We start from the raw sequence: 24,799 nt of genomic DNA on the forward strand, positions 1-24,799 counted from the left end.
CAAAGTAAACCTATGATCACGTAAAAGGCAGATTTTGTGATCTGTGGTTTGTTGGAGGATTCCATACTGTCATACTTAGTGTTTATTTTCTTTTCTTATTAGATGGTGCTCCATCCACTGACTTCAATTTAGACTCCAAATCTGGAGCCCTTTCCACATCACGAGCCTTGGACCGAGAATCTGTATCAGATTACCGCCTTACTGTATTAGTCCACGATGGCGGCAATCCATCTCTCAGTGCCACTACAGTTGTCACCGTGTCTGTACTGGATCTTAATGATAATACACCAACCTTTTCAGCAGCCTCTTACAATGCCGAGGTCTCAGAAGATGCCCCGATAGGCAGTTTAGTTCTAAAGTTGGCAGCCGTTGACCCCGACCATGGCCCCAATGGTCAAACAACATTCCATCTATCTAATGGTACTCAGGGAGCCTTCCATGTTGATCCACTAACTGGACAGATCACAACCGCAGTTCAGCTTGACCGCGAGCGCCGAGCTTCTTACACATTCATAGCATGGGTTATGGATTCGGACCCCTCAGGACCACGTAGTGCAGAGGCCTCTGTGACAGTTATAGTTCGAGATGTGAATGACAATCCCCCAGCATTTCAGCGTAGTCCGTTCCTTATAAACCTGTCCCGTAACACGCCCATCAAACGGACATTGGCTGCAATGAGAGCAGAAGACAAGGATGCAGGTGCCAATGCTTCTATCCTCTACAGGTTGGCTCCACAGTCAACAAAAGGTGGGTTTTCAGTGGACCCTTACACTGGGGAGGTGCGTTTGTTGGAGCCGCTGGAAGGGATGAGTCCCAAAGATCGCACAGTCTTTGTACAGGCCTCAGATCTGGGGGAACCTCCGCTTTCAACCACAGCTGTGCTGGTCATACATCTACGGGAGGAAGCAGCCCGAGGACCTCGTTTCTCGAGAGATTCCACCGACATCAGCTTGTCAGAAAACAGCCAGCAAGGTGAGAGTGGGGTCATACAAGACCTAGGACTTCACTATTTTGTTTACAATAATTAATCAATTAGCACATAGCTCCCACAAATTCATTATAGAACCAGCAATACTGGTAAGCCTTTTGTCTTATGGTCAAACAGCTGTCCATATAGGTGAAATGTTGAGATAACTCAAATGAACTAAATCCAAGATATAAAAGGATTTTGTAAGAGTCCAGCATTGGCCTCCATCTGTCCCACTGATATAACAGCAGGCTCGCTTTGTGGTATACCATCATTTTTATGCTCTGTGATTTTCTCTCTGCCCCTACGTGGTGTTATCATTACCCCCTCTGCAGAGGCATGACTAGAACCTTCAGGGCCCCTATGCAAGAAACCATGAAGGGCTTCCCTGACCCCCAACGGCTGTCCTTCTGTACGAGCGCGGTTGCCAGAACCTGGTCGCCAGTGCGACCTTTGTGACCCTGGTAGTTCCACCACTAGTGTCAGTAGTTTTTTTATTTTTGTTATTTTATTTTTTATTATTTTTTGATTTTATTTATTTATATATTTTTAACAATTATGGCACTTTTCCACTGCAAGTACCGGCTCGGCTCTACTCAGCCCTGCTTGGCCCGGTTTGCTTTTCCACTGCTGGTACCGCATGGTACGGTTTTGGAACGGTTCGGTACGGTACGGTTTGCTTTGCCACTAAAGTAGTACTAAAGTTAAGTGGGTGGGATAACAACGGGGTGGGTGGGATTCTCTAACCAATCAGTGGCTAGTAGTGACTGCATGCAAAGGATTGTGGGATATGGTACCGGGTATGGTACCTCTTGGAACCACAATCGAGGTGGTACTGTTTTTGAGAAAAGCGCCGCCGTACCGAACCGTTCCTACACTATACCATGCGGTACCAGCAGTGGAAAAGCACAAAAGCGAGCCGAACCGTTCGGTTCCATGCAGTGGAAAAGCGCCATTATTTTAGGAGCCCCGTTGGTGGCTTTGGTGAGATATCAGTGGTCTAAACAGACTTTGATGTTTCACCTTTGAGACATAGAAAAGAGATTAAGGACACAGCCCCCATTTTCTATCTCTGCAGCCTCAGCTGTACAGAATTAATGGGCAGGAATAGTTCTGCATTAGCTTCATATTCATTCGTAAAATAGTAAACACAGCTTACTATGTTTCAGTAGCTTACTATGTTTCAGTTATAAATGTACAGAATCAGTAATCAGTACGGATCGCTGACTCTATTCATTAAGACAGACTGCTCTCTATCCTGATAGCATAATAAGGAATAAGGGAGGGTGGTTGACAGCACAGGGGGGCCAGGAGAAAGAACAGGGGCCCAGGGGGAGAATTAGGGAGCTGGATATGAGGAATGGTGGGGCAGCATACATAGAAGAACCAATCCTCTACATCTTGCAGCTGCTGAATGCCTGCAGGAGGGAGAGGAGAAGCAGGCATTCCCTGTAGGAGGGAGTTGATCGGTTCCTCCATATGCCACCACCCCTCCTATCCAGGTAAACAGGGAGTCACTCAGGCCCCTTGAAACATGGAGCCAAAGTTGCAATTGCGACCCCTGTAGGTACGTGTCTAAAATAACAGCACCCCTTTTTCCTACATTGCTAATCTCTTTGAGATATAACCAGTAACTGAATGACTTTTCGTTTCCTAAAGCACTATGTATCAAAGAATTGTCATTCCTATTAAAGTGCTAATAAACTCTATTTTTATTTTTACCTACAGACAAGCTTATAATAAAGCTTACCTGTAGGTTAAATGAATATCTCCTAAATGTGCACAGTTTAGGAGATATTCTAGTAAGCAGCAGCCAGTGATGTCACTGGCGCAAGCGCTCTGAAGGAATGGCATACCCGTGCTGTTCCTTTAGAGCTGTGTGCTGTGGCCATGACTCCCGTGAGCATGCCTTTGCGCTTTATGCGTTTGCCTTGCAGGGATAATTTTTTTTTCCTTAAACGTTTACTATTACTTTAATAAAATACCTGTTTTTCACTTTTTTTTTCATCCTTTGCATCTCAGTGCTGCCAATCTCCTGCAGCCTCTTTGCACCCTCTCCCCGTCTATGTGCACTTCAGCAATGGCTGCATGGCGTTTTTCCTGATTTGACAACAGTAGAACATGCTTGTGTGATGTGTGTCTTCCTTCTGGGTTCATGGGCTCCGGACGTTTGAATGGCAGAGCCACGATGACATCACTGCTGGAGCCACAGGCGTAGCAAGGTACCCTGAATGGATGGGTGCCGTCCATTCAGATTGCAGTGCGCATGCACCAGTGACATCACTGGCTGCTCCTAAACGAGGAGATATTCCTTGTACCTATAGGTAAGCTGTATTATAAGCTTACCTGTAGGTACTAGTGATGAAGCAGTATTTTCTACCGCTTTACTATGTTAAAGCTTACATGAGATTTTAGCAATTGGGTTTACATCTACTTTTTTTGCATTTTCCATGTGCTTCTCTGCAGGCTCTGTGGTTGGAGCGGTGAGAGCCACACACAATGGAGGCTCTTCTGGGAAGATCACCTACAGCTTCCTCAGCGGAAATGAGCATGGTGCCTTTACCATCAACCCAAACACAGGTACCCTTATAAATGCACTCCATTTCTTCCAAATCTTCCTGTTTGTAAAAAAACAGAACATAAGGAAATGTGCATTGGAGAACTGTGCTGAATTTTTCTTTATTTAGAATTTGCACACCCTTTACCGTCCTTAAGTTACCATCCATTAGCTGGACAATAAATAACTAACTTTGTATTCCCCCACAGGGCAGATTACGGTCCTGCAGCCAACACAGTTGGACTACGAATCCAGCCCACGGCACAAGTTGGTGGTGCAGGCAGAGACAGCCCAGTATTATGCCTTTACTACCGTCAATGTCCTACTGCAGGATGCCAATGACAACGCACCACGCTTTCAGCTCCCACAATACACAGTTCATATCTGGGAGGCCCAGGCTGGTGGGAGCCGCATCATACAGGTAATCCTATTTTTTTTTTTTTTTTCAATTTAAATTTAAAAATTAAATTTTTTTTTTATTTTAAATCCCAGAAGTTAAAGCTGATAGAAATGTACATTTTAATTTGATTTGTTTTCCCGACAAAAATATCTTTTTCAGAGATTCTAATATATATGAATCTCCAAATGAACATAGTAACAAATGTCAACAAATTCGAAAAGGTTCTCATATATCCAGTTCATGGTATAGTAGTAGAAGATTTTCACATTCAACAAGGTTCCATGAAGCTCAGCTCTAATGAGCATCAGGAATATACACCAGAATTTATTTCTACACAGGTAGCACAATCACCTCTACCGAATCACCATGAAAGGTGTCAAGGCAGATCCAGTATCTAGATGCCAAAGTAAAGCCCCGTACACACGCATCGAAAATGGGCTGGGAATTTTCGGCCAACGTCCGATCTGCCGATTTTCGGCTTGTTAGTATGATGCTTTCCCGACAACCAACTCCAACTTTTCGGCCGAAAAAAATCTGGTTTGCAGACTATAAAATTTTTGTTGGCCGTCAACACAACGGCCGATTTTCATGCAGTCAGTACAGATTTTGACAGGGAAAAATCTGATGAGCAAGTCTGGGCATGCTCAGAGAAGAAAAAACACAAAGAAAACAAACCAACACATGACATCACTTCTGAAGTAGGAATTTGGTGGCCGAGAAAATTTGTGTGCAGTCTAGGCACATTCCAACCAACAAAACACAACTTGGACAAAAGTCGGACGATCGGTCGGCCAATAATCGTTGCGTGTGTACAAGGCTTAAGTTAACTGTCAACTTTTACATAGGTGACAGGAGTATTCTTCTGTCCTCCAGGTTCTCGCTGAAGATCCAGACCAAGGCATGAACGGTCAGGTCATTTACGCTTTTGCGCCATCACAGCCCATGAAGGATCTGTTTCGTATTGATGCCCAGACAGGTGTCATAGCAACGACTGCTATTTTAGACCGGGAGATCTGGTCTGAGGCACGGTAAGTGTGGCCTCAATACTGTCTTCTGGTTTAATTTCTCTATCATCTCAGACATCTATATGTTGACATCTTCCCTGTTTACACTGACAGTCCTACAATTCCTCCATGTTCCTCTGGTTTTGTTTCCACTAACCAGTACTTTACAGTTTTTGAATTTATGGTTGGCTTTTTTGTTACCCATCAAAAGGTTGTGTTGTGTTTTAACCACTTTAACACTGCTCACTGTGCTGCTACTGCGGCACAGTGGCTCGTTATCGTCTGGTGACGTCATCAGACATTCCCCTCTCTCAGCGGCCCGCGCGCCACCGGAGGCTCGCTCCCACTGTATTCAGTCACAGTGGGAGTCGGGCCAGGGGAGGAGCGGCGGTGATCACCGCTGCTCTTCCTCGATCATCGCGGATCTAGTGTGGAGATCCGCCCGCTTGTGTAAACAAAGCGGGTGGATCTCCTAAGTGACAGGCAGGGTCAGATTGCAGGATTCAGCATAGCTGAACCTGCGATCTGTGCCTGTGTCACACAGTCCCCCCCCCCCCCCCCACACACGTCAGTAAGCACCAGGCATACATTAACCCCTTGATCACCAATAAAAGTTAAAGTGGAGTTCCACCCTAATTTAATACTTACCTCCATCTTCTCGCTCCGGGTCACCTGAAAAAGAAATGGATAATCGCATATTTTTTTTTTTTTTTACTTACCTCGTAGCGAAGAAAATATACTTACCTTACTTCCTTCTTCCTCCTTCCTCGGCCGCGGCCCGTCGTCACTTCCTGGCTCTGCAATGATTCCTGGGAGCTGAACGTCATCGCTCCCAGGAATCATTGCGCCTGCACCGGCCCGACGTCAGTTCCGGGTCGCGCGCGTCATCCCCTTCTAAACAGCTTCTGGGCATGCCCAGAAGCTGTGGAGGGATGACGCGCGCGGCCCGGAAGTGACGGCGGGGCCGGCGCAGGGCATCGTGGGACCGAAGAAGGCGGAAGAAGACGCCGAAGGGAATCTCGCTGGCTTCAAGCTGCCCACATCTGAGATGGCAGCGCTGGACAAGACGTTTTCAAGGTAAGTATTTGTCCTAACAGGTAAGTGCAACCCGGGACAGATCAGGGGCTAGCCATTGTGGAATGTACTAGCCCTGACTGTCCCGGGGGTATTAAAAAAAAAAAATCCAGGGTGGATCTCCGCTTTAACCCCTTCCCTGCCAGTGTCATTTTTTCAGTAACAGTGCATATTTATAGCACTGATTACTGTAGTAATGTCACTGGTACCCCCAAAAGTGTCAAAAATGTCGGTCAAGGGTCCGATCTGTCCGCGGCAATGTCGCAGTCCCACAAAAAAAATTGCAGATCGCCGCCATTACTAGTTTAAAAAAAAAAAAAACAATAAAAATGACATCAATTTCCCGTAGATAGTAGCTGCGATAACTTTTGCGCGAACCAATCAAAATACGCTTATTGCGATTTTTTTTTTTACCAAACATATGTAGCAGAAAACAAATTGGCCTAAAATGTTAAAAAATGTTGATTTTTACATTTTTTGGGGGGGGGAATTTCATATAAAAAAAATGTGAAAAATATTGTTATTTTTTCAAAATTGTCGCTCTTTTTTTGTTTATAGCGCAAAAAGTAAAAATTTCACAGGTGATCAAATACCACCAAAAGAAAGCACTATTTGTGGGGAAAAAAGGACGTCAATTTAATTTGGGTACAGCATCGCACGACCGCGCAATTGTCCGTTAAAATAACGCAGTGCCGAATCGCAAAATATGGCCTGGTCAGGAATGGGGTAAAATCTTCCGGTCTTAAAGCGGTTAAAAATACGCTCATTGAGAATTTTTTTGTCAAAGACATGTAGCTTAATACATTTTGGCCTAAATATATGACAAAGATTGAATATATTGGATATTTTTTAACTGTCAAAGTAGAAAAATATTGTTATTTTTTCAAAATTGTCGCATTTTTTTATTAATATCGCAAAAAATAAAAATCGCAGGGATGAGCAAATACCACCAAAAGAAAGCTCTGTTTGTGGGAAAAGAAAGGACGTAAATTTCGTTTGGATACGGCCTTGCATGACCGCGCAATTGTCAGTTAAATTTGCACAGTGCCGAATCGCAAAACGTGGCCCAGACGTAAGACAGCAAAATCCTCCGGTGGTAAAGTGGTTAATAACACAAGTTTCTTGTAGATCCTATTCCCAAGACATCAAATACTAAAATATATTACCTACTTCATTATGTATTTCAGGTTGCTGGTGACAGCGACGGATCGGGGGTCTCCTCCACTGACTGGGTCGGCAACCCTCACCCTGGTAGTAATGGATGTAAATGATAACAGTCCTACCATCCCCGTTCAGATGGAGCTTAGTGTTCCTGAAGGTAAGTCTACAATTAGCTCCAGGATATTTTGTTAGGTTCAGGTTGGCCAGAATACACAGAAACTCAACCACCTAAGGGATTGTGTACATGGTGCAGGAGTCTATGTCAGAAATGTTGACATACAAGGAAACTGGGTGATTTGGACCATGAAGTCATGCATGACTGTAGTAAAGACCTTTGTCAAAGTGCCAGAAGAGCTAACACATTTGTCACTGGAGCAGGATATCTTTCAATGGGGACATCTGTTCTGGAGACATATGTCCAACAGGGGTTTCCCCTTACTTTCTATTTTTTCTCCAAAACATGAGGTGGAATATCCCCCGAAACACATAAACAGCAAAGCAACTACTACCTAAAACCTAATAATAAATAGATTTCTCTTACGTCCTCCGACAGTCGCCGCCTCCTCTAAGTCATCACTGTTGGGTATTGTCTTCCGCTCCGCAGGAGTAGCTAGGCAGATTAAAACTAAGAGCGGCGACTGTCGGAGGACTCAGAGAAAGGAATTTTACATGTAAGATTTTACAAAAATTCTGTTTTTTGGCTTTGCATATACAGTACTAGTGCAGGAGGGGTAAGAACACATGCAGGACACCTGTAGTGTGATGATGCTGAATCAGCCCAGCGAGCAGACAGGTGACACATAAAACTTCAATACCTCATTAGTGAATATCAGGGACACCAGTGCAGACTATACAGTAGGGGAGGCCTTTTGGCAGGTAAAGTAGTTCAGAATCACTTTATTCAGAAATGCCTCTTAGCTTACCATCTGTTACTCCATTTTCTCTCCATTCTAGATGCTGTGATTGGCTCTGAGGTTGCTCAGGTGACAGCAAATGATGTGGACTCGGGGCCTCCATTATGGTACGTGCTGTCCGTGGATGGGTTCCCGGGGGGCGTCTTCAGCATCTTCCGCTATGGTGGCCAGATATGGCTGACAGAACCACTGGACTATGAGGAGAGGACGTCTTACACCTTAACCATTCAAACTTCTGATGGAAAACACCAGAGCCGGGCAGACCTTCGCCTCCTGCTGCAGGATGTCAACGATAATGCTCCAGAGTTCCGTCAGAGCCTGTATCAGGTAGATGTCACAAAACCTATGACCCAAATAGAATGAGTCCCCAGGCCCTTTCTCATGACATCTCTATAGTGGTTGGTGACTGTTAACCAGGCTGGTAAAAGGTCTCTCCAGAGCAGTCACAACGTTGCCCCTGATTTAGCTCTCACATGTGCTGAGGTTAAAAAATAGCCAGACAGTGTGCAAACAGACGTGCCAGGTTGACGCGTTTCACGACGCTGTAGGTCGCTTACTCATAAACACATAAACACATGTGTGGTTATGAGTAAACGATCTACAGCGTCGTGAAACGCGTCAACCTGGCACGTCTGTTTGCACACTGTCTGTCTACTTTACCCATGAGGAATAAAGAAACCCTTTTGATTTCATCATATACCTTGAGTGCGGTCTCAAATTTTGGATTTCTTCAGTTCTTGGATGACGGATCTGACCTGCACCAGGTTTGGAACAAGCACCTGAGCGGCTTTCCCTTCCTCATTGCTTCGTTAAAAAACTAGCCCCATTCAGGTTTTTTGAAGCGTAGGTGAGTGTTTTTGAAGCTTTTTTATTTGGGTGAATGAAAAGTATGCATACAGAGTCCTACAGATAAAGAGGTTCACTGTAGCAGAATAGGACTCCCAGTCTGGGTAGACCTGCTTCCCACTGTCCTCCCAGGACCTTGGTCTCTTGCTCCTGCTCTTGTAATGCATATCTCTGGGGTCGTAAAGACTGGGGTGTGCCAGCAGGGATAAATGCCTTTACATTAAGCATAGCACTGCCTTGTTCCTGGGTTGGAGGAGAGCAGAGGAAAACAATTGTCCAAACCCAAATACATGCTAAAATGCTTGCGTTGCATGTTTACAGTCACTTCCATTGAAGTCTGTGGAAGCTAAAAAATATATGGCACAGCTTCAAAACAAGCCATGTACCTTTTAAAGTGATTGATATGAGCATAGAGATGTGAACGGCCAAATACAAAAGAATAAGATTTTTGATGTCAAACATTTTCATGTGTAGAGAAATGTGCAAATATATGCAAAAATAAAAAAGCTTAGATGTGAATTGGGGCTTTAAGGCTAAGCTCACCTATTACATAAACTGGCCCCATGCAAACAAAGGGCCTCAATAATTCAAAATGCACTGTGTACAAACAATATTTAATGCAACACACATACCTGTAGGCCTTCTCCTTAATGCAACACACATACCTGTAGGCCTTCTCCTTAATACAACACACATACCTGTAGGCCTTCTCTGTCGCTTGTGAAGACTGGCCAAAATACCACACATACCTGTAGACCCTTTCCTTAATACAACACACATACCTGTAGGCCTTCTCCTTAATACGACACACATACCTGTAGACCCCTTCCTAATACAACATACATACCTGTAGATCCCTTCCTTAATACAACACACATACCTGTAGACCCCTTCCTAATACAACACACATACCTGTAGACCCCTTCCTAATACAACACACATACCTGTAGACCCCTTCCTAATACAACACACATACCTGTAGACCCCTTCCTAATACAACACACATACCTGTAGACCCTTTCCCTAATACAACACACATACCTGTAGGCCTTCTCCTTAACTCAACACACATACCTGTAGACCCCTTCCTAATACAACATACATACCTGTAGATCCCTTCCTTAATACAACACACATACCTGTAGACCCCTTCCTAATACAACACACATACCTGTAGACCCCTTCCTAATACAACACACATACCTGTAGACCCTTTCCCTAATACAACACACATACCTGTAGACCTTCTTTTTAATGCAACACACATACCTGTAGGCCTGCTTTGTCACCTGTGAAGACTGGCCAAAATACCACACATACCTGTAGGCCCTTTCCTTAACACAACACACATACTTGTAGACCCTTTCCTTAATAAAACACACATACCTGTAGACCATCTATTTAATGCAACACACATACTGTACCTGTAGACCCATTCCTTAATACAACACACATACCTGTAGACCTTTCCTTAATACAACACATACCTGTAGACCCCTTCCTTAATACAACACACATACCTGTAGACCCCTTCCTTAATACAACACACATACCTGTAGGCCTGCTTTGTCACATGTGAAGACTGGCCAAAATACGACACACATACCTGCAGAGTCCTTCCTTAATACAACACACATACCTGTAGACCTTTCCTTAATACAACACACATACCTGTAGACCCTTTCCTTAATACAACACACATACCTGTAGGCCTTCTTCCGTAATACAACACACATACCTGTAGGCCTTCTCCTTAATGCAACACACATACCTGCAGACCCATTCCTTAATACAACACACATACCTGTAGGCCTTCTCCTTAATACAACACACATACCTGTAGACCTTTCCTTAATACAACACACATACCTGCAGACCCATTCCTTAATACAACACACATACCTGTAGACCCTTTCCTTAATACAACACACATACCTGTAGGCCTTGTTCCGTAATACAACACACATACCTGTAGGCTTCTCCTTAATACAACGCACATACCTGTAGACCTTCTTTTTAATACAACACACATACCTGTAGACCCCTTCCTTAATACAACACACATACCTGTAGACCTTCTCCTTAATACAACACACATACCTGTAGACCTTCTCCTTAATACAACACACATAGCTGCAGACCTTCTTTTTAATGCAACACACATACCTGTAGGCCTGCTTTGTCACATGTGAAGACTGGCCAAAATACCACACATACCTGCAGAGTCCTTCCTTAATACAACACACATACCTGTAGACCTTTCCTTAATACAACACACATACCTGTAGACCCTTTCCTTAATACAAAACACATACCTGTAGGCCTTCTCCGTAATACAACACACATACCTGTAGATCTTCTATTTAATGCAACACACATACCTGCAGACCCATTCCTTAATACAACATACATACCTGTAGGCCTTCTCCTTAATACAACACACATACCTGTAGGCCTTCTCCTTAATACAACACACATACCTGTAGACACCTTCCTTAATACGACACACATACCTGTAGACCCCTTCCTTAATACAACACACATACCTGTAGACACCTTCCTTAATACAACACATACCTGTAGACCTTTCCTTAATACGACACACATACCTGTAGGCATTCTCCTTAATGCAACACACATACCTGCAGACCCCTTCCTTAATACAAAATACATACCTGTAGAGCCCTTCTTAATACAACACACATACCTGTAGGCCTTCTCCTTAATACAACACACATACCTGTAGACCTTCTATTTAATGCAACACACATACCTGTAGATCCATTCCTTAATACAACACACATACCTGTAGATCCCTTCCTTAATACAACACACATACCTGTAGGCCTGCTTTGTCACCTGTGAAGACTGGCCAAAATACCACACATACCTGTAGACCCTTTCCCTAATACAACACACATACCTGTAGGCCTTCTCCTTAATGCAACACACATACCTGTAGACCTTCTCCTTAATACGACACACATACCTGTAGACCCTTTCCCTAATACAACACACATACCTGTAGGCCTTCTCCCTAATAAAACACACATACCTGTAGGCCTTCTATTTAATGCAACACACATACCTGTAAGTAAGGCAAGTATGCATGAGGAATTGTAAAACTCAGACATTCACATACATGACTAGGCATGATGGGAATTGTAGTTTCTGAACAAACTGGAGGGCCGTAGTTTGGGAATCCCTAGACTAGCAGATTTAGATACAATAACAAATTGAAGCCAAACTCCAGCTAACACTTTATAAGCAGTTTTATTTTTATTTTTTTTTTCATTTTGAGATAAAGGTTTTACATGAATAAATAAAAGCAGATAATTGTTATCACCCCCCCCCCCCCTCGTGACAGTGGTAAATGGTTTGTCTCAACCCTCTAACTGATACACCTGCCAAGAGAGCTTGTTCTGTTATAAAACTAGCCAGATCGCCTGGTGAAAATTAGGGAAAGAAAGCCAAAAAAAAAGAAAACAAATGCAGCCATCTAAGAGTTGGTAAGCTGCAAAATATTGGGGTATTGCTATTGCAATTACTGCATGTGTCTTGTTCTATTAGGTGACCATCACTGAACATACGAAGGCCTGGACTCCGCTAATCACCATCTCAGCCACAGATCGGGACTCCGGGGAGAACAGCAGAATAACCTACACAGTGCTGTCAGCCGGGAGTGGAGCGTTCTACATCCATCCAGAGAATGGTAAATCCTCATTATCATAACTGTGCCAGATATAGAGCTAACCAGTGGCGGCCCGTCCATTGGGGGCGCAGGGGCGCCGCCCCCTATCCATGCGTCTGGCCCCCTAATCTACATGCAGGGTGCCGGACGCATGGATTCCAATGGGGTTTTTTTTTTTTTTTGCACATGGTTAGAGCCAGAGGCTCTAATAGGCTTCAAAAACGGGTGGGCTCAGGGCGCAGAGCATTGCGCCCTGAGCCCACCCAGTTGTGTGACAATAGCGAATGAACATTCGCTATTATCACACTGTTTCTCCTCCCAGCCAATCAGGAAGCGGGTCCTGAGACCTGTTTTCTCATTGGCCGAAAGGAGAGGCCATGCTTTTGGCCAAGGAGGAGGAGGAGGGAGGAAACGCAGGGGAAGCCGCCGCCGCTGCTGCCGGGGGAAGCTGCTGCCGCTGTCTGCCCTCCACGTCAGTCCAGGGTGAGTGAGCTGGCGACGGTGGGGGGTGGTTTGGTGTGCAGGCTGGTGTGGTCCGGGGGTGGGGGTATGGTGTGGTCCATATGCCGGCCCATGGAGCGCCAGCCACCACTGGAGCTAATCATTAACAGCAGGATCACATCAGTTCTTCCCAGACTGGAATTGTTTGCCTTGTTATTGGGAATAAATATGACTTATTGTTATCACTACAGGTTCTGTCCCATTCACCATGTACTTTAACCACTTGGGCTCCGGAAGGTTTTACCCTCTTCATGGCCTGGCCATTGTTTTGCTATTCAGCACTGCGCTACTTTAACTTGGCTTGGCTACGCGTAGATCTACGTGATTGTGTGCACGTGTTCTCTGCGGCGCGCGCTGTGCTCCCACTGTGATTAGACAGCGGGAGGCAGACTGCAGGAGGAGCGGGCGCGATCGCCGCCGGCCTCCTGTGATCATCGGCTAGACTGACAGGAGAGCCGTCTGGAATGTAAACAATGCAAGTTGGCTCTCCTGTCAGAGAGGCAGGGAAAGATCGTGTGATTCAGCTAAGCTAACCGATCTCTCTCTGCCTCTGTTCAATCCATCCCCCACACAGTTAGTAAGCACATATAGACAACACATTTAACCCCTTGATCTCCCCCTGTGTTAACCCCTTCCCTGCCAGTGTCATTTATACAGTAACAGTGCATATCATTTAGCACTGATTACTGAGATAATGACACTGGTCCACCAAAAAGTGTCACCCGTGTCAGATTTGTCCGCCGCAATGTCGTAGTCCCGATAAAAATCACAGCTCGCCGCCATTACTAATAAAAAATAAATAAATAAAAAGTCCAAAAATCTATCCCGTAGTTTGTAAACGCGATAACTTTTGCGCAAACCAATTATTATACACGATTTTTGGGATTTTTTTTTACCAAAAATATGCAGCAGAATACAAATTGGCCTACACTGATAAAAAAATAGATTTTTTACTTTTTTTTTTTATTGGGAATGTTTTATAGCAGAAAGTAAAAAATATTGTTTTTTTTTTTTTAAATTGTCGATCTTTTTTTGTTTATAGCGCAAAAAACTAAAAAATCGCAGAGGTGATCAAATACCATAAATATAAAGCTCTGTTTGTGGGAAAAAAAGGACATAAATTTAATTTGGGTATAGTGTCGCACGACCGTGCAGTTGTCTGTTAATACAAAGCAGTGCCGTTTCGGAAAAAATGGCCTGGTCATTAAGGGGGTAAAACCTTTCGGAGCTGAAGTGGTTAATGCGGTCATATAACACTGTACCCAAATACTTTTTTTATCATTTTTTTCACACAAATAAAAATTTCTTTTGGTAGTATTCGATCGCCACTGGGTTTTTTTTTTTGGTTTTTTTTGCGATATAAACAAAAAAGACTGAAAACTTTGGGGAAAAAAACTATTATATTATGTTATAAAACATATCCAATAAAAAAAATTTTTTTTTCATAAATAAAAAAATCAATTTTTTTCATAAATGTAGGCCGAAATGTATTCTGCTTCATATCTTTACTAAAAAAAAAAAAAAAAAAAAGTGTATATTAACTTGTTTAACCACTTGCCGACTGCTCACAGTATATTTACTGCGGCAGTCAGCCCCTCACAGGCAGAGCGACGTAGGTCTACGTCGCTAGCCTGTGAGGGTCTCAGGAGCTCCCGCGCGCTGTCGGAGGCGCGCTCCCGCTCCCGCGCGGTCACTGACCCCCCCGCGTGTGTGACCGGCGGACTCGATCGAGTCCGCAGGTCACTCGCGATCGTCGGTGGAGAGGGAGAAAGTCAGGCGGCTAGTGTAAACAAGCCGCCTGTCATTCTCCCCGGTGTATGAATGATGATCATACGGTTCTACTATGTAGAACCGTTGATCACTGTTCATACACCTCAAGCCACAGCCAATCACAGTTAGAATCACGCCCCTAGGGACACACACAGCCCCTCCCTCTCAAAAAAAAGTTAACCCCTTCCCTGCCAGTGTAATTTTACAGTAAGTGCATATGTATAGCACTGATTACTGTAGAAATGTCACTGGTAACCCAAAAAGTGTCAAAAATGTCAGTCAGGGGTCCGATCTGTCTGCCGCAATGTCGCAGTCCCGCAAAAAAAATCGCAGATCGCCGCCATTACATGTTAAAAAAAAAATGACAAAAATCTTTCCCTTAACTTTTGCGCAAACCAATCAAAATACGCTTTTTGCGATTTTTTTTTTACCAAACATATGTAGCATAAAACAAATTGGCCAAAAATGTTAAAAAATTTTGATTTTTACTTTTTTTTGGGGGGGGATTTCATATAAAAAAATTAGAAAAATATTGTAAAAAAATTAGAAAAAATATTGTTATTTTTGCAAAATTGACGCTCTTTTTTTGTTTATAGCGCATGATCAAAAAATCGCACAGGTGATCCAATACCACCAAAAGAAAGCTCTATTTGTGGGAAAAAAAAGGACGCCAAATTCGTTTAGGTACAGCGTCGCACGACCGCGCAATTGTCCGTTAAAGTCAATCAGTGCCGAATCGCAAAATAGGCCCTGGTCAGGAAGGGGGTAAAATCTTCCGGGGCTTAAGTGGTTAAAAGTTATAGCATCTACAAACTATGGCATGTATACTGGAATTTAGGCAACTACGTCACTATACTAGTAATGGCGGTGATCAGGGACTTATATTGGGACTGTGATACTGTGGCGGACAAACTGGCGCTAGCTGTCTCTGGCTGCGAGGTACACTAACTGACACTGACATCAATAGTGACACTAATACAGTGATCAGTGCTAATACTCTACACTAATGATTAGGTGATACATCCGCGATATGGTCATATACTAAATAATATTTATTATGTGAATAATTATAAGGTAGTACTTTAACTAGTGAATATTAGAGCTGCTGCTTTGGTGTAGGGTTAAAATAACTTTAACAGATGAATAACAAAAGACCAAGTGCTGCTCTAACCTATACTATAAGTTGCAATGTGCTCAAAATAAATAAATAAAATCTTAACAATTCATAAATTCTATATACAGAAAAAGTAAACTGTGCTGATTTAAGTGCCTATAGTTACATAGTTTGTGAGGTTGAAAAAAGACACCAGTCCATCCAGTTTAACCTATGGTGTGTGAGTGTGCGTGTGTTTATGTCAATAGTAGTACATTGTTTACCCCTGTATATGTTGCGATCGTTAAGATGCCCATCTAATAGTTTTTTTAACCATTGACGCTCCCTGCTGATACCACTGCTTGTGGAAGAGAATTCCACATCCTTACTGCTCTGAAAGTAAAGAACCGTCTACGTAGTTTGAGGTTAAACCGTTTCTCTTCCAAGTTCAGTGAATGGCCGTGTGTCTTTTTAAATTCCCTTTCCCGGAAAAGTTTTTTCCCTATGCTAGGGACACCAGTATGGTATTTGTACATGGATATCATATCCCCTCTCCGGCGTCTCTTCTCCAGAGAGAATAAGTTCAGAAGCATTTTTAAATGCACAATGGACTTTATTTATGAAGACTGTTTTATAAACACTTAGGCTGCATTCACATGTCAGCTTATAATCGCGGGCAGAACCGCCGCGGTTCCGCCCGGGATTCGGAGATTTATTGCAAATCGCGGGACGCCTAGCGTTGCCCGTTGATTTGCAATAGCCCCCCAAACGCTGAGCGATGTTGCCGCGATTTACGCCCGCCGAATCGCGGCAACATCGCGCAAACAAAATCGCGGGACGCAATACGCTCCAAAGAAGCTCTTGTACTTTTTTGGAGCGTATTGCGTCCCGCGATTTTGTTTGCGCGATGTTGCCGCGATTCAGCGGGCGTAAATCGCGGCAACATCGCTCGGCGTTTGGGGGGCTATTGCAAATCAACGGGCAACGCTAGGCGTCCCGCGATTTGCAATAAATCTCCGAATCGCGGGCGGAACCGCGGCGGTTCTGCCTGCGATTATAAGCTGACATGTGAATGCAGCCTTAAATCAGCACAGTTCACTTTTTGTATATAGAATTTATGAATTGTTTAGATTTTATTTTATTTATTTTGAGCTCATTGCAATTTATGGTATAGGTAAGAGCAGCGCTTGTTCTTTTGTTTTTAATACTACACTGTCACCGTACTAATGACACTGGCCGGGAAGAGGTTAACATCTAGGAGCAATCAAGGTGCCTAACAAGTGTTATGTGCGCTACTTTTACTTAACTATCTGGTTGTTTTTTCTCCCTAAGGCCCCTTTCACACAGGCAGACCGTTCAGATCCGCCTGTCTGTTTTTTTGGCGGATCTGAACGGTCCCCCCATGCATTCCTATGGGGCATCGAATGTCAGCGGAGACATGTCCGCTGACATCCGACCCGATCCGATCCGTCAAATCTGGATGGATGGAAACCCTATTTTCCATCCGTCCAGCGGATCGGATCGGATGGGATCGGGTGAGAACGGACTGACGGTCCGTTGACATCCGATTTCCCCCATAGAGATGCATGGGGAACTGTCAGCTGTGTCTCCGCACACAGCACGGAGACACAGTTGTCCTCCTGCTGCTCAGCTGGGGATCGGCGGCTCGATCCCCCGCTGAGAAAAACAGACTCCGTCCAACGGATGGAGTGTGTGAAAGGAGCCTTAAACAGACAGATCGCTGTTCACAATATACAGAGTTCTGTGTTTTTGTAAACACAGAACTCGGTGTGTGATTGGCCACAGCTGATCAGCTGACTGCAGCCAAAATCCTTGGCGTAAATCAGCTAAGTCAAAGAAATGCCGCTCTAGGTGAGTGAGCGACACGTTGTGAACAGGAATCCAGGGTGCAGAGATTCAGAGACATGCAAAAATCCGGAATATTGCTGCACTCCTTGGTAACTTTATTGAAGTATTATAATCACATATTTGAGGCGAAAATCAGCTGCCAAACTCATGCTGTGTCCAATCACAGCATGGGTCGGCAGGGCCACAAAACCCAGAAGAAAGGCTGCGACGTACAAGTACGTCGTTCGGCCAGCAGCTGCCGCCCACTTGCAGTACAACCACTGTGGGTGGGCAGCAAGCAGTTAAAAGAGTACTGTACACATCGCATGACAAAAAGGGAAAGGGGTGTATTTATATTTAAAAAAATATATTTGTCCTGTGAAACTGCATGTGCATTAAATCAGTGCGAATAGGGGAAAATGGATTCTTATTAGGCTATTTTCTTTCCAGTTCAAATGTTTTTCATTCATACAGAATATAGTAAATTAATAAAATACTGCATTATGGCCACCACCTTTCATAGTGGATAACCACATGTTTTTTTCTTCCTGCAGGGACGCTTTTCACAACGCAGGCCATGGAGCTGGAAACACAGGGGCCACTAGTGGATGTCACAGTTGAAGCTCGAGATAATGGATCTCCAAGTCTTGCTTCTGTTGTCACTGTGCAGATCATTTTGATGGATGTAAATGACCATACTCCAGTCTTCCCACAGCAGCAGTACACTACATCCGTGCCCGAGGATCTTCCGCTGGGCAGTACTATCCTCATCCTAGAGGCCACTGATGCTGACCAGAGTCTGGAAAATTCTGGACTTGATTACACCATCTTAAGTGGAAATGTTGGCAATGTATTCCAGGTGCAAAGTGGAATGCGCTTGTGGAATGGACATTTTCAGCACATCGGCTCAATTATCTTAACCGATGCTTTAGATTTTGAGACCACTAACTTCTATAACCTGACTTTGGGGGCATCAGACCGAGGCGTCCCACAACGTAGCCATTCTGTTCCTGTGCTAATCACCATACTGGATATTAATGACAACCCTCCTGTGTTTCCACGGCCGGATTATAGTGTTCTCCTCAGTGAGGCTGCTCCTGTTGGCTCTGAAGTTCTTCGGGTTTTGGCACAGGACTCAGATTCGGGTGACAATGGCATGGTGCATTACAGAATCACCTCCGGAGATGAGAGCCACCTCTTTCAGATCAATGAGGCAACCGGAGCAATAAAGCTAGTCCGCCAACTTGACAGAGAAAGGCAGGCCATGCACACACTTGTAATCCTGGCTTTTGATGGCCAGAATGGACCTGCCAACTTTGCTCTTGTTCCTGTGACTGTGGAGGTCCGTGATATCAATGATAACAAACCTTACTTCCCAGTACAGCTACTGACAACCAGCATTAGAGAAAACCAACCAGCAAACACTCTGCTCACAATCATTCATGCCATCGACCTTGACACAGGAGTATTTGGCCAGCTTCTGTACACTGTGATTGAGCTTCCTCCAGCAGAACCCGGAATGCCGACTGGAAAAGATGTATTCTCTGTGAACAGAACCTCAGGGGAACTACTTTCCCGGCAGAGTTTTGATTATGAGCGCAGTAAAGCCTTCAGCATGATAATAAAAGCAACAGACTCTGGTAATTTTTCTGCTACAGTCACTGTACAAGTCCTTGTGACTGGGGAGGATGAGTACGACCCTGTATTTGTAGCCCAATACTTTAGTTTTGAAGTGCCAGAAGGAGCTGCCAAAGGCCAAATTATTGGCCATGTCCAGGCCACAGATGAAGATGAAGGGGCTGATGGGGTAGTTCTCTACTCATTTTCTAAACCATCACCATACTTTGGAATCAATGAAACCACTGGACAGATTTATTTGAAGGTAGACAGTCAAAGGCATCGTTCTGGACGTTCTAAGAGAGAGACTAGGGAAATGACCATGGATGTTCATGCCCACAGTCCCTTGCCATCCTCTCGAGTTGCCATAGCACAGGTTACAGTAGACATCACACATACATCTTTTGGTTTAGCCCCCGATCTGAATTTGCTTCTTATTGTGTCAGTGGCTTCCTCATTGGCAGTGGTTGTGGTGCTCGCTGCAGTTGCTATTATACTAGTGGTCTGCAGGTCTCGGGGAGTCCAAAAGAAAGGCCAAGAAGGTGATGCACAAATGGACAGTTTACAAGGTGGAACCTTGCAACGAATGGGACACGATAAATCAGCACTTGGCAGTGGAGATCGAATATATCACCAGACTCTTCCGGGCTACCCAATGAATTCTTCTACTATTGATGGATCTTACACTAGGGGAGGGTCTCTGGACCCCTCACATTCCAGTGGACGTGGTTCTGCTGAAGCTGCTGAAGATGATGAAATTCGTATGATCAATGAGTATCCACGTGTGGCAAGCATTACATCTTCTATGCAAGAACACATATCTGCAAGAGGTCCAGATTCTGGCATCCAACAAGATGCTGATCAATTGTCTGATATTTCCTGTGACCCCTCTATGGACAGCGGTCAGTGGTTCAAGAACAAAAAGTCTTCCAGTCAGTATCGGGATGATGGTGGGGGAGGAGGTGCTTTCATGGGAGTGGGCTGTGGACTTAATATGCCTCACCATAAGGACTACACTTTCCCTGAAGATGGCAAGCCATCTGTGGAAGGCTCTCTGACAGCCATTGTGGCTAGTGATGAGGAATTGCGTGGCAGCTACAACTGGGATTACTTGCTTAACTGGTGTCCTCAATTTCAGCCGCTGGCCAGCGTTTTCATGGAGATTGCTCGACTCAAGGATGAGTCGGCACTGAGAAGACCTTTCCAACCAAAGCCCAAAGCCATTCCTCAACCTCGCATTGATCCTCCTCCTCTTATCACATCTGTGGCTCATCCAAGTGCAAAGACCGTGCCTCCTAAACCAGCTGTGGCCAGAACCTTCCCTAATTTCTCATCTCTTCGTCGTTCTCCTATAATTAATGAAGCTTCTCTATCTTCAGTAATACCGCCAAGCTTTTCCCCATCTCTGTCTCCGTTGGCAGCTCGTTCTCCTGTTGTGTCCCCATTTGGCATCTCCCAGGGCCCCTCGGCATCTGTCCTCAGCACAGAGCACAACCTTGACCCTGCTGGCGATGGAGAACTAAGAATTTAATAGCAGCAGGTGAACATAGAGGATGAAGACACACATAGGAAAACAAATTGCAATTAACCTGTCTGAAATGGCAAGAAAGTCTCTAAGAGGCAATAACATTGAGAACCATAAAATACACCCGCTATGTAGCCAAAAAAGACAATTTTTCAGGAGGGTTTGGGCGAAAACCCTCTCTGACCAGAGCTGTTTTCTGAGGCTGAAATAATGGGTATTTCTAAGAGACTTCCTTTAATTGCCCCTCTGTTGACCAGGGGTAGGTAGCCTTATATGACCGGTGCAGCGTCCAGTGAGACAATTAGAAGTAGACAGTTTTGGGAACAATGCTCCTCTTAATGTATTTTTCAGTTAAATAAGTGATCTACATGCAGTCCTGCCCACCGTACGGCAGCTACTTTTTTCCCCAGCATTTCCTATATACCAGGCAGGACCTGCACACCAGCTTTATGTAATTTTTAAAGGGTTAAGGCCTACTTCCAAGCCCCTTTTCAGGAATGATGTGCCCCAGACCGTGCTCCTGTACAGAATCATGTTCCTAAGCAGTTATCCATGTCAGGGTCATGTGATTGGGCTTTCCTGCAGGATCCATGTGACCAAACCAACAAATGGATTCAGGAATGTCTGCAGATTATGTTTGATAATCTGATTAAATCTTCATGTAGCAGGCATCATGTTATCATGATATGCATGATGTTTATGGAAAGTTTAGTGGAGAGAGAAGGCAGGTTGTCTATATAAAGTCAAATGTTGGCATAGTCAATTATAACTAAGGAGAAGATTATATACACTTATTGAAGCATGCTATGGATAGTTATAAAGGTTCTGAACCCTCCTTCATTTATAAAACATTTCACCTTACATAATTGACCCTAAAGCGAAATATGTAATTAAAATTAAGTTAAAATTCAGTTTACCCTGCAGTACAAATTAGCTATCTGTAAACTCTTCAGTCCGCCATGAGGTATACAACATAAAAAATATATAATAGACAGTAGCCAACACATGGGTGTCTTAGTCAGGAACATTGTCAGGAAACATGTGACCAAGTCAGCTAATTATTGAATACTTGACCTGGTCATAAGATAATTACGGAACAGGTGATCAATGTAGAATGTTAATCACAACATGTGGATTTGTTAGAAAGGTAAGTACAGAAAAGGTGGCCTTGAAAGAAAGGGAATCATTATGGCCACAATCTAGAATAGTAGGTAGGTAGATTGACATGGAATATTGGATGTTAACCATTGACCTTGTGATTTGGTCTGCAAGACTGTCCCATAACACATGATCCAGTCATGTAGCTTGCCATGGAACATGTAAAAACAAAAGAAAAGTTTTTGGTTCAACCTGTGACCTTGACATATTCAGGACCGAGGCCCCCCAAGCAACCTAAAATAAAGCTTAGTTGGTTTTAAATGGAGAAGGATTTGAAGGTTTCTCCAAAAGAAAACAATCCATGTCCATACAAGGTGATCGTAGCAGGGAAGAGAAAATGAAGGCAATAGAATACATTCCCTTTTTGTCTAATATCCAACATGGTACAACACATTACAGCTGGTCACCAGATAGTGCCTCTTAAATAAGGCCTAGTCATCCAAGTGCTCTGATTTTGATGTGGCCAACACTTGACTATACAAGACGTACAAAACTAATTTATACCAGGAACTTGTACTCTACTTCTGCTAGAGTCTCTATAAATTGATGGTTTATTGTCCAGTGCGTGTCCATTATAATTTGATTGTCCACTTTCCAATGATTCTCTATCTTTTGTTTGTCTCAGGCAATGTCGTCAGTTGCAATATCCCATTCCATTCGGTTATCCTGGTGGTTCCAGACATATCAGACCCATTGTCCATTTTTATGATATCATAGATTTATTTCATATTTATATTTGTCACCACTCTAGGCCACTTACAGAGCTTCCACCTGACAACTGCTGATAAGCCTTATTGTTCTGATGTCATGGAAATATCTTGGCTCTACTATCTAAATTCAGAACATTTTTACAAAACTTTCCTGGCAGCTCCAACTCACTGATAAGCTGAATAGTGGTGTTTCATGTTGTACTGTATTCTTATCTTTAGTTCTCCTTTGAAAAAGTGAATAACACTAAGATGAACATATCACTAAATTGAACATATCATAGGGCCAAAGATCTTGTCCCAGACTCTCTATACCTCCTAAGTTCAGTGAGGCCGGTAAAGATGGTCCCTTATATTCAGCAATAAGTTCCCCCATTGTGACGTGTGTGATGTGTAGTCATGTCTGTATTACTGTAGAATTATTCCATATGGTACAGGGGGTCCCTTATGGTCTTGGGGGAGGTAGATATACCCCTATACTACTCTGCTCTTTTCCTGTAGTGTTCTGTAAGGGGGAAGATGGGGGAGGTATAAGGGGGAAGATGGGGGAGGTATATCTCCTCTGTTTTATCTTATACGGTACTTATCTCCTGGTATTGGAGTGTGATGATTTTGTGTGTAGGAATGGGGGTTCCCCAAGAAGCCACATCTGTGTCTGTCCTACGTGTCTCCTCTGAGGCTGTTTTTTTCTGTGCATTAATGTTTGTATCTATTCTCCTTATTGCATTCATCTAAACTCTGACTCCAGCTTATGCTAACAGGTACCTTTATCCTAAACCTATACCTAGTCCTAATGTTTCCCATACCTACAACTCCTAAACCTACCCTTGCTGGCATGCTAAAACCTGCCCATCCCAACTCCAGCTGTAACCCCAACTTTACAATTTTCTCAAGAACTACCCATACACCTCATCCCAGTTCAAACACTTACCCTGACTACAACCCTGATACTTATGCCTCGTACACACGCAACGATTATCGGCCAACCGATCGGCCGTCTTTTGTCCAGTGTTGTTGTGTTGGTTGGAATGTGCTCTAGACTGCACACTAATTTTTTCGGCCAACAAAAATCAACTTCAGAAGTGATGTCATGTGATGGTTCACTTTCCGTGTGTTTTTTCTTCTCTGAGCATGCCCAGTCTTGCTCATCAGATTTTTGTCTGCCGAAATCTGTACTGACTGACGGAAAATCGGCCGTTGTGTTGACGGCCAACAAAAATTTTATAGCATACACACCAGATTTTGTTCGCCCGAAAAGTCGGAGTCGGTTGTCGGAAGCATCATACTAACAAGCCGACAATCGGCCGATCGGACGTTGGCCGAAAATTCACGGCCAACAATCGTTGCGTGTGTACGAGGCATTACCCTCACTTCTATCCTAATTATCCTTGTTCTAAAGCTAAGCCTACTTCTCATCCATACCCTAACAAATACTCTAAACCCACAAGTCTAGCTCCAGTCCCAAAGCTTACCCTTTTCTCAAGCCTAACCTTCGCACTTCAGCTGCCAAATCTCATTCCATTTTTCTCACAAGGTGACGTTGAGGGAACCTTCCCTCATATCACAGGCTCTATGTACAGGACTCCAGTGCCATTCCCATAATGCATCGGTAGGGTTGTCACTTAAAACTAGCCCTGCCAGACCGCACTTTTCTTTTTCCTTGAAATTTATCTGTAAAAATGTTTCCTTGCCAGTTAGCAATAGAAGATGTATACCAGCCACAAAAGCACTGTGATGTCATTATGAAAATGTTCACATTCAAGTCGTAAAAAAATCCTCCACAATGCACTTTTAGTGGCATCTCTGTCAACCAGCGTTAGAAGACACAGCTGTCAATCTCACAATGCACTTGTAGCCGAAGCCACTCCTTATTGTTATCCGTAGCGTAGAAGATCGTCCTTGCAGGCACTTTGTACGAAGACGCTGCTGATTGCTCTTACGATGTCAGTATTATCTTTCGAAGAGA

At 43.9% G+C, this 24,799-nt stretch overlaps 1 protein-coding gene across 1 annotated transcript in view; it reads left to right on the forward strand.

Annotated features, from left to right (window-relative positions):
- Window positions 1–22,142, forward strand: part of DCHS1 (dachsous cadherin-related 1) — a 136,771-nt gene extending 114,629 nt beyond the window's left edge. Inside the window, exons 14-21 of the mRNA XM_082245506.1 lie at window positions 103–972; window positions 3,434–3,547; window positions 3,734–3,945; window positions 4,798–4,952; window positions 7,190–7,320; window positions 8,118–8,404; window positions 12,494–12,635; window positions 18,381–22,142. Of these exons, the coding sequence (XP_082101632.1) occupies window positions 103–972; window positions 3,434–3,547; window positions 3,734–3,945; window positions 4,798–4,952; window positions 7,190–7,320; window positions 8,118–8,404; window positions 12,494–12,635; window positions 18,381–20,974 (4,505 nt within the window). The 3' untranslated portion in view covers window positions 20,975–22,142. The remainder of the gene's footprint in view (window positions 1–102; window positions 973–3,433; window positions 3,548–3,733; window positions 3,946–4,797; window positions 4,953–7,189; window positions 7,321–8,117; window positions 8,405–12,493; window positions 12,636–18,380) is intronic.
- The last annotated feature ends 2,657 nt before the right edge of the window (window positions 22,143–24,799 follow it).

This window comes from Pelophylax lessonae (assembly GCF_965119305.1).
Source record: "Pelophylax lessonae genome assembly, chromosome: 2".
Taxonomy (NCBI): Eukaryota; Metazoa; Chordata; class Amphibia; order Anura; family Ranidae; genus Pelophylax; species Pelophylax lessonae.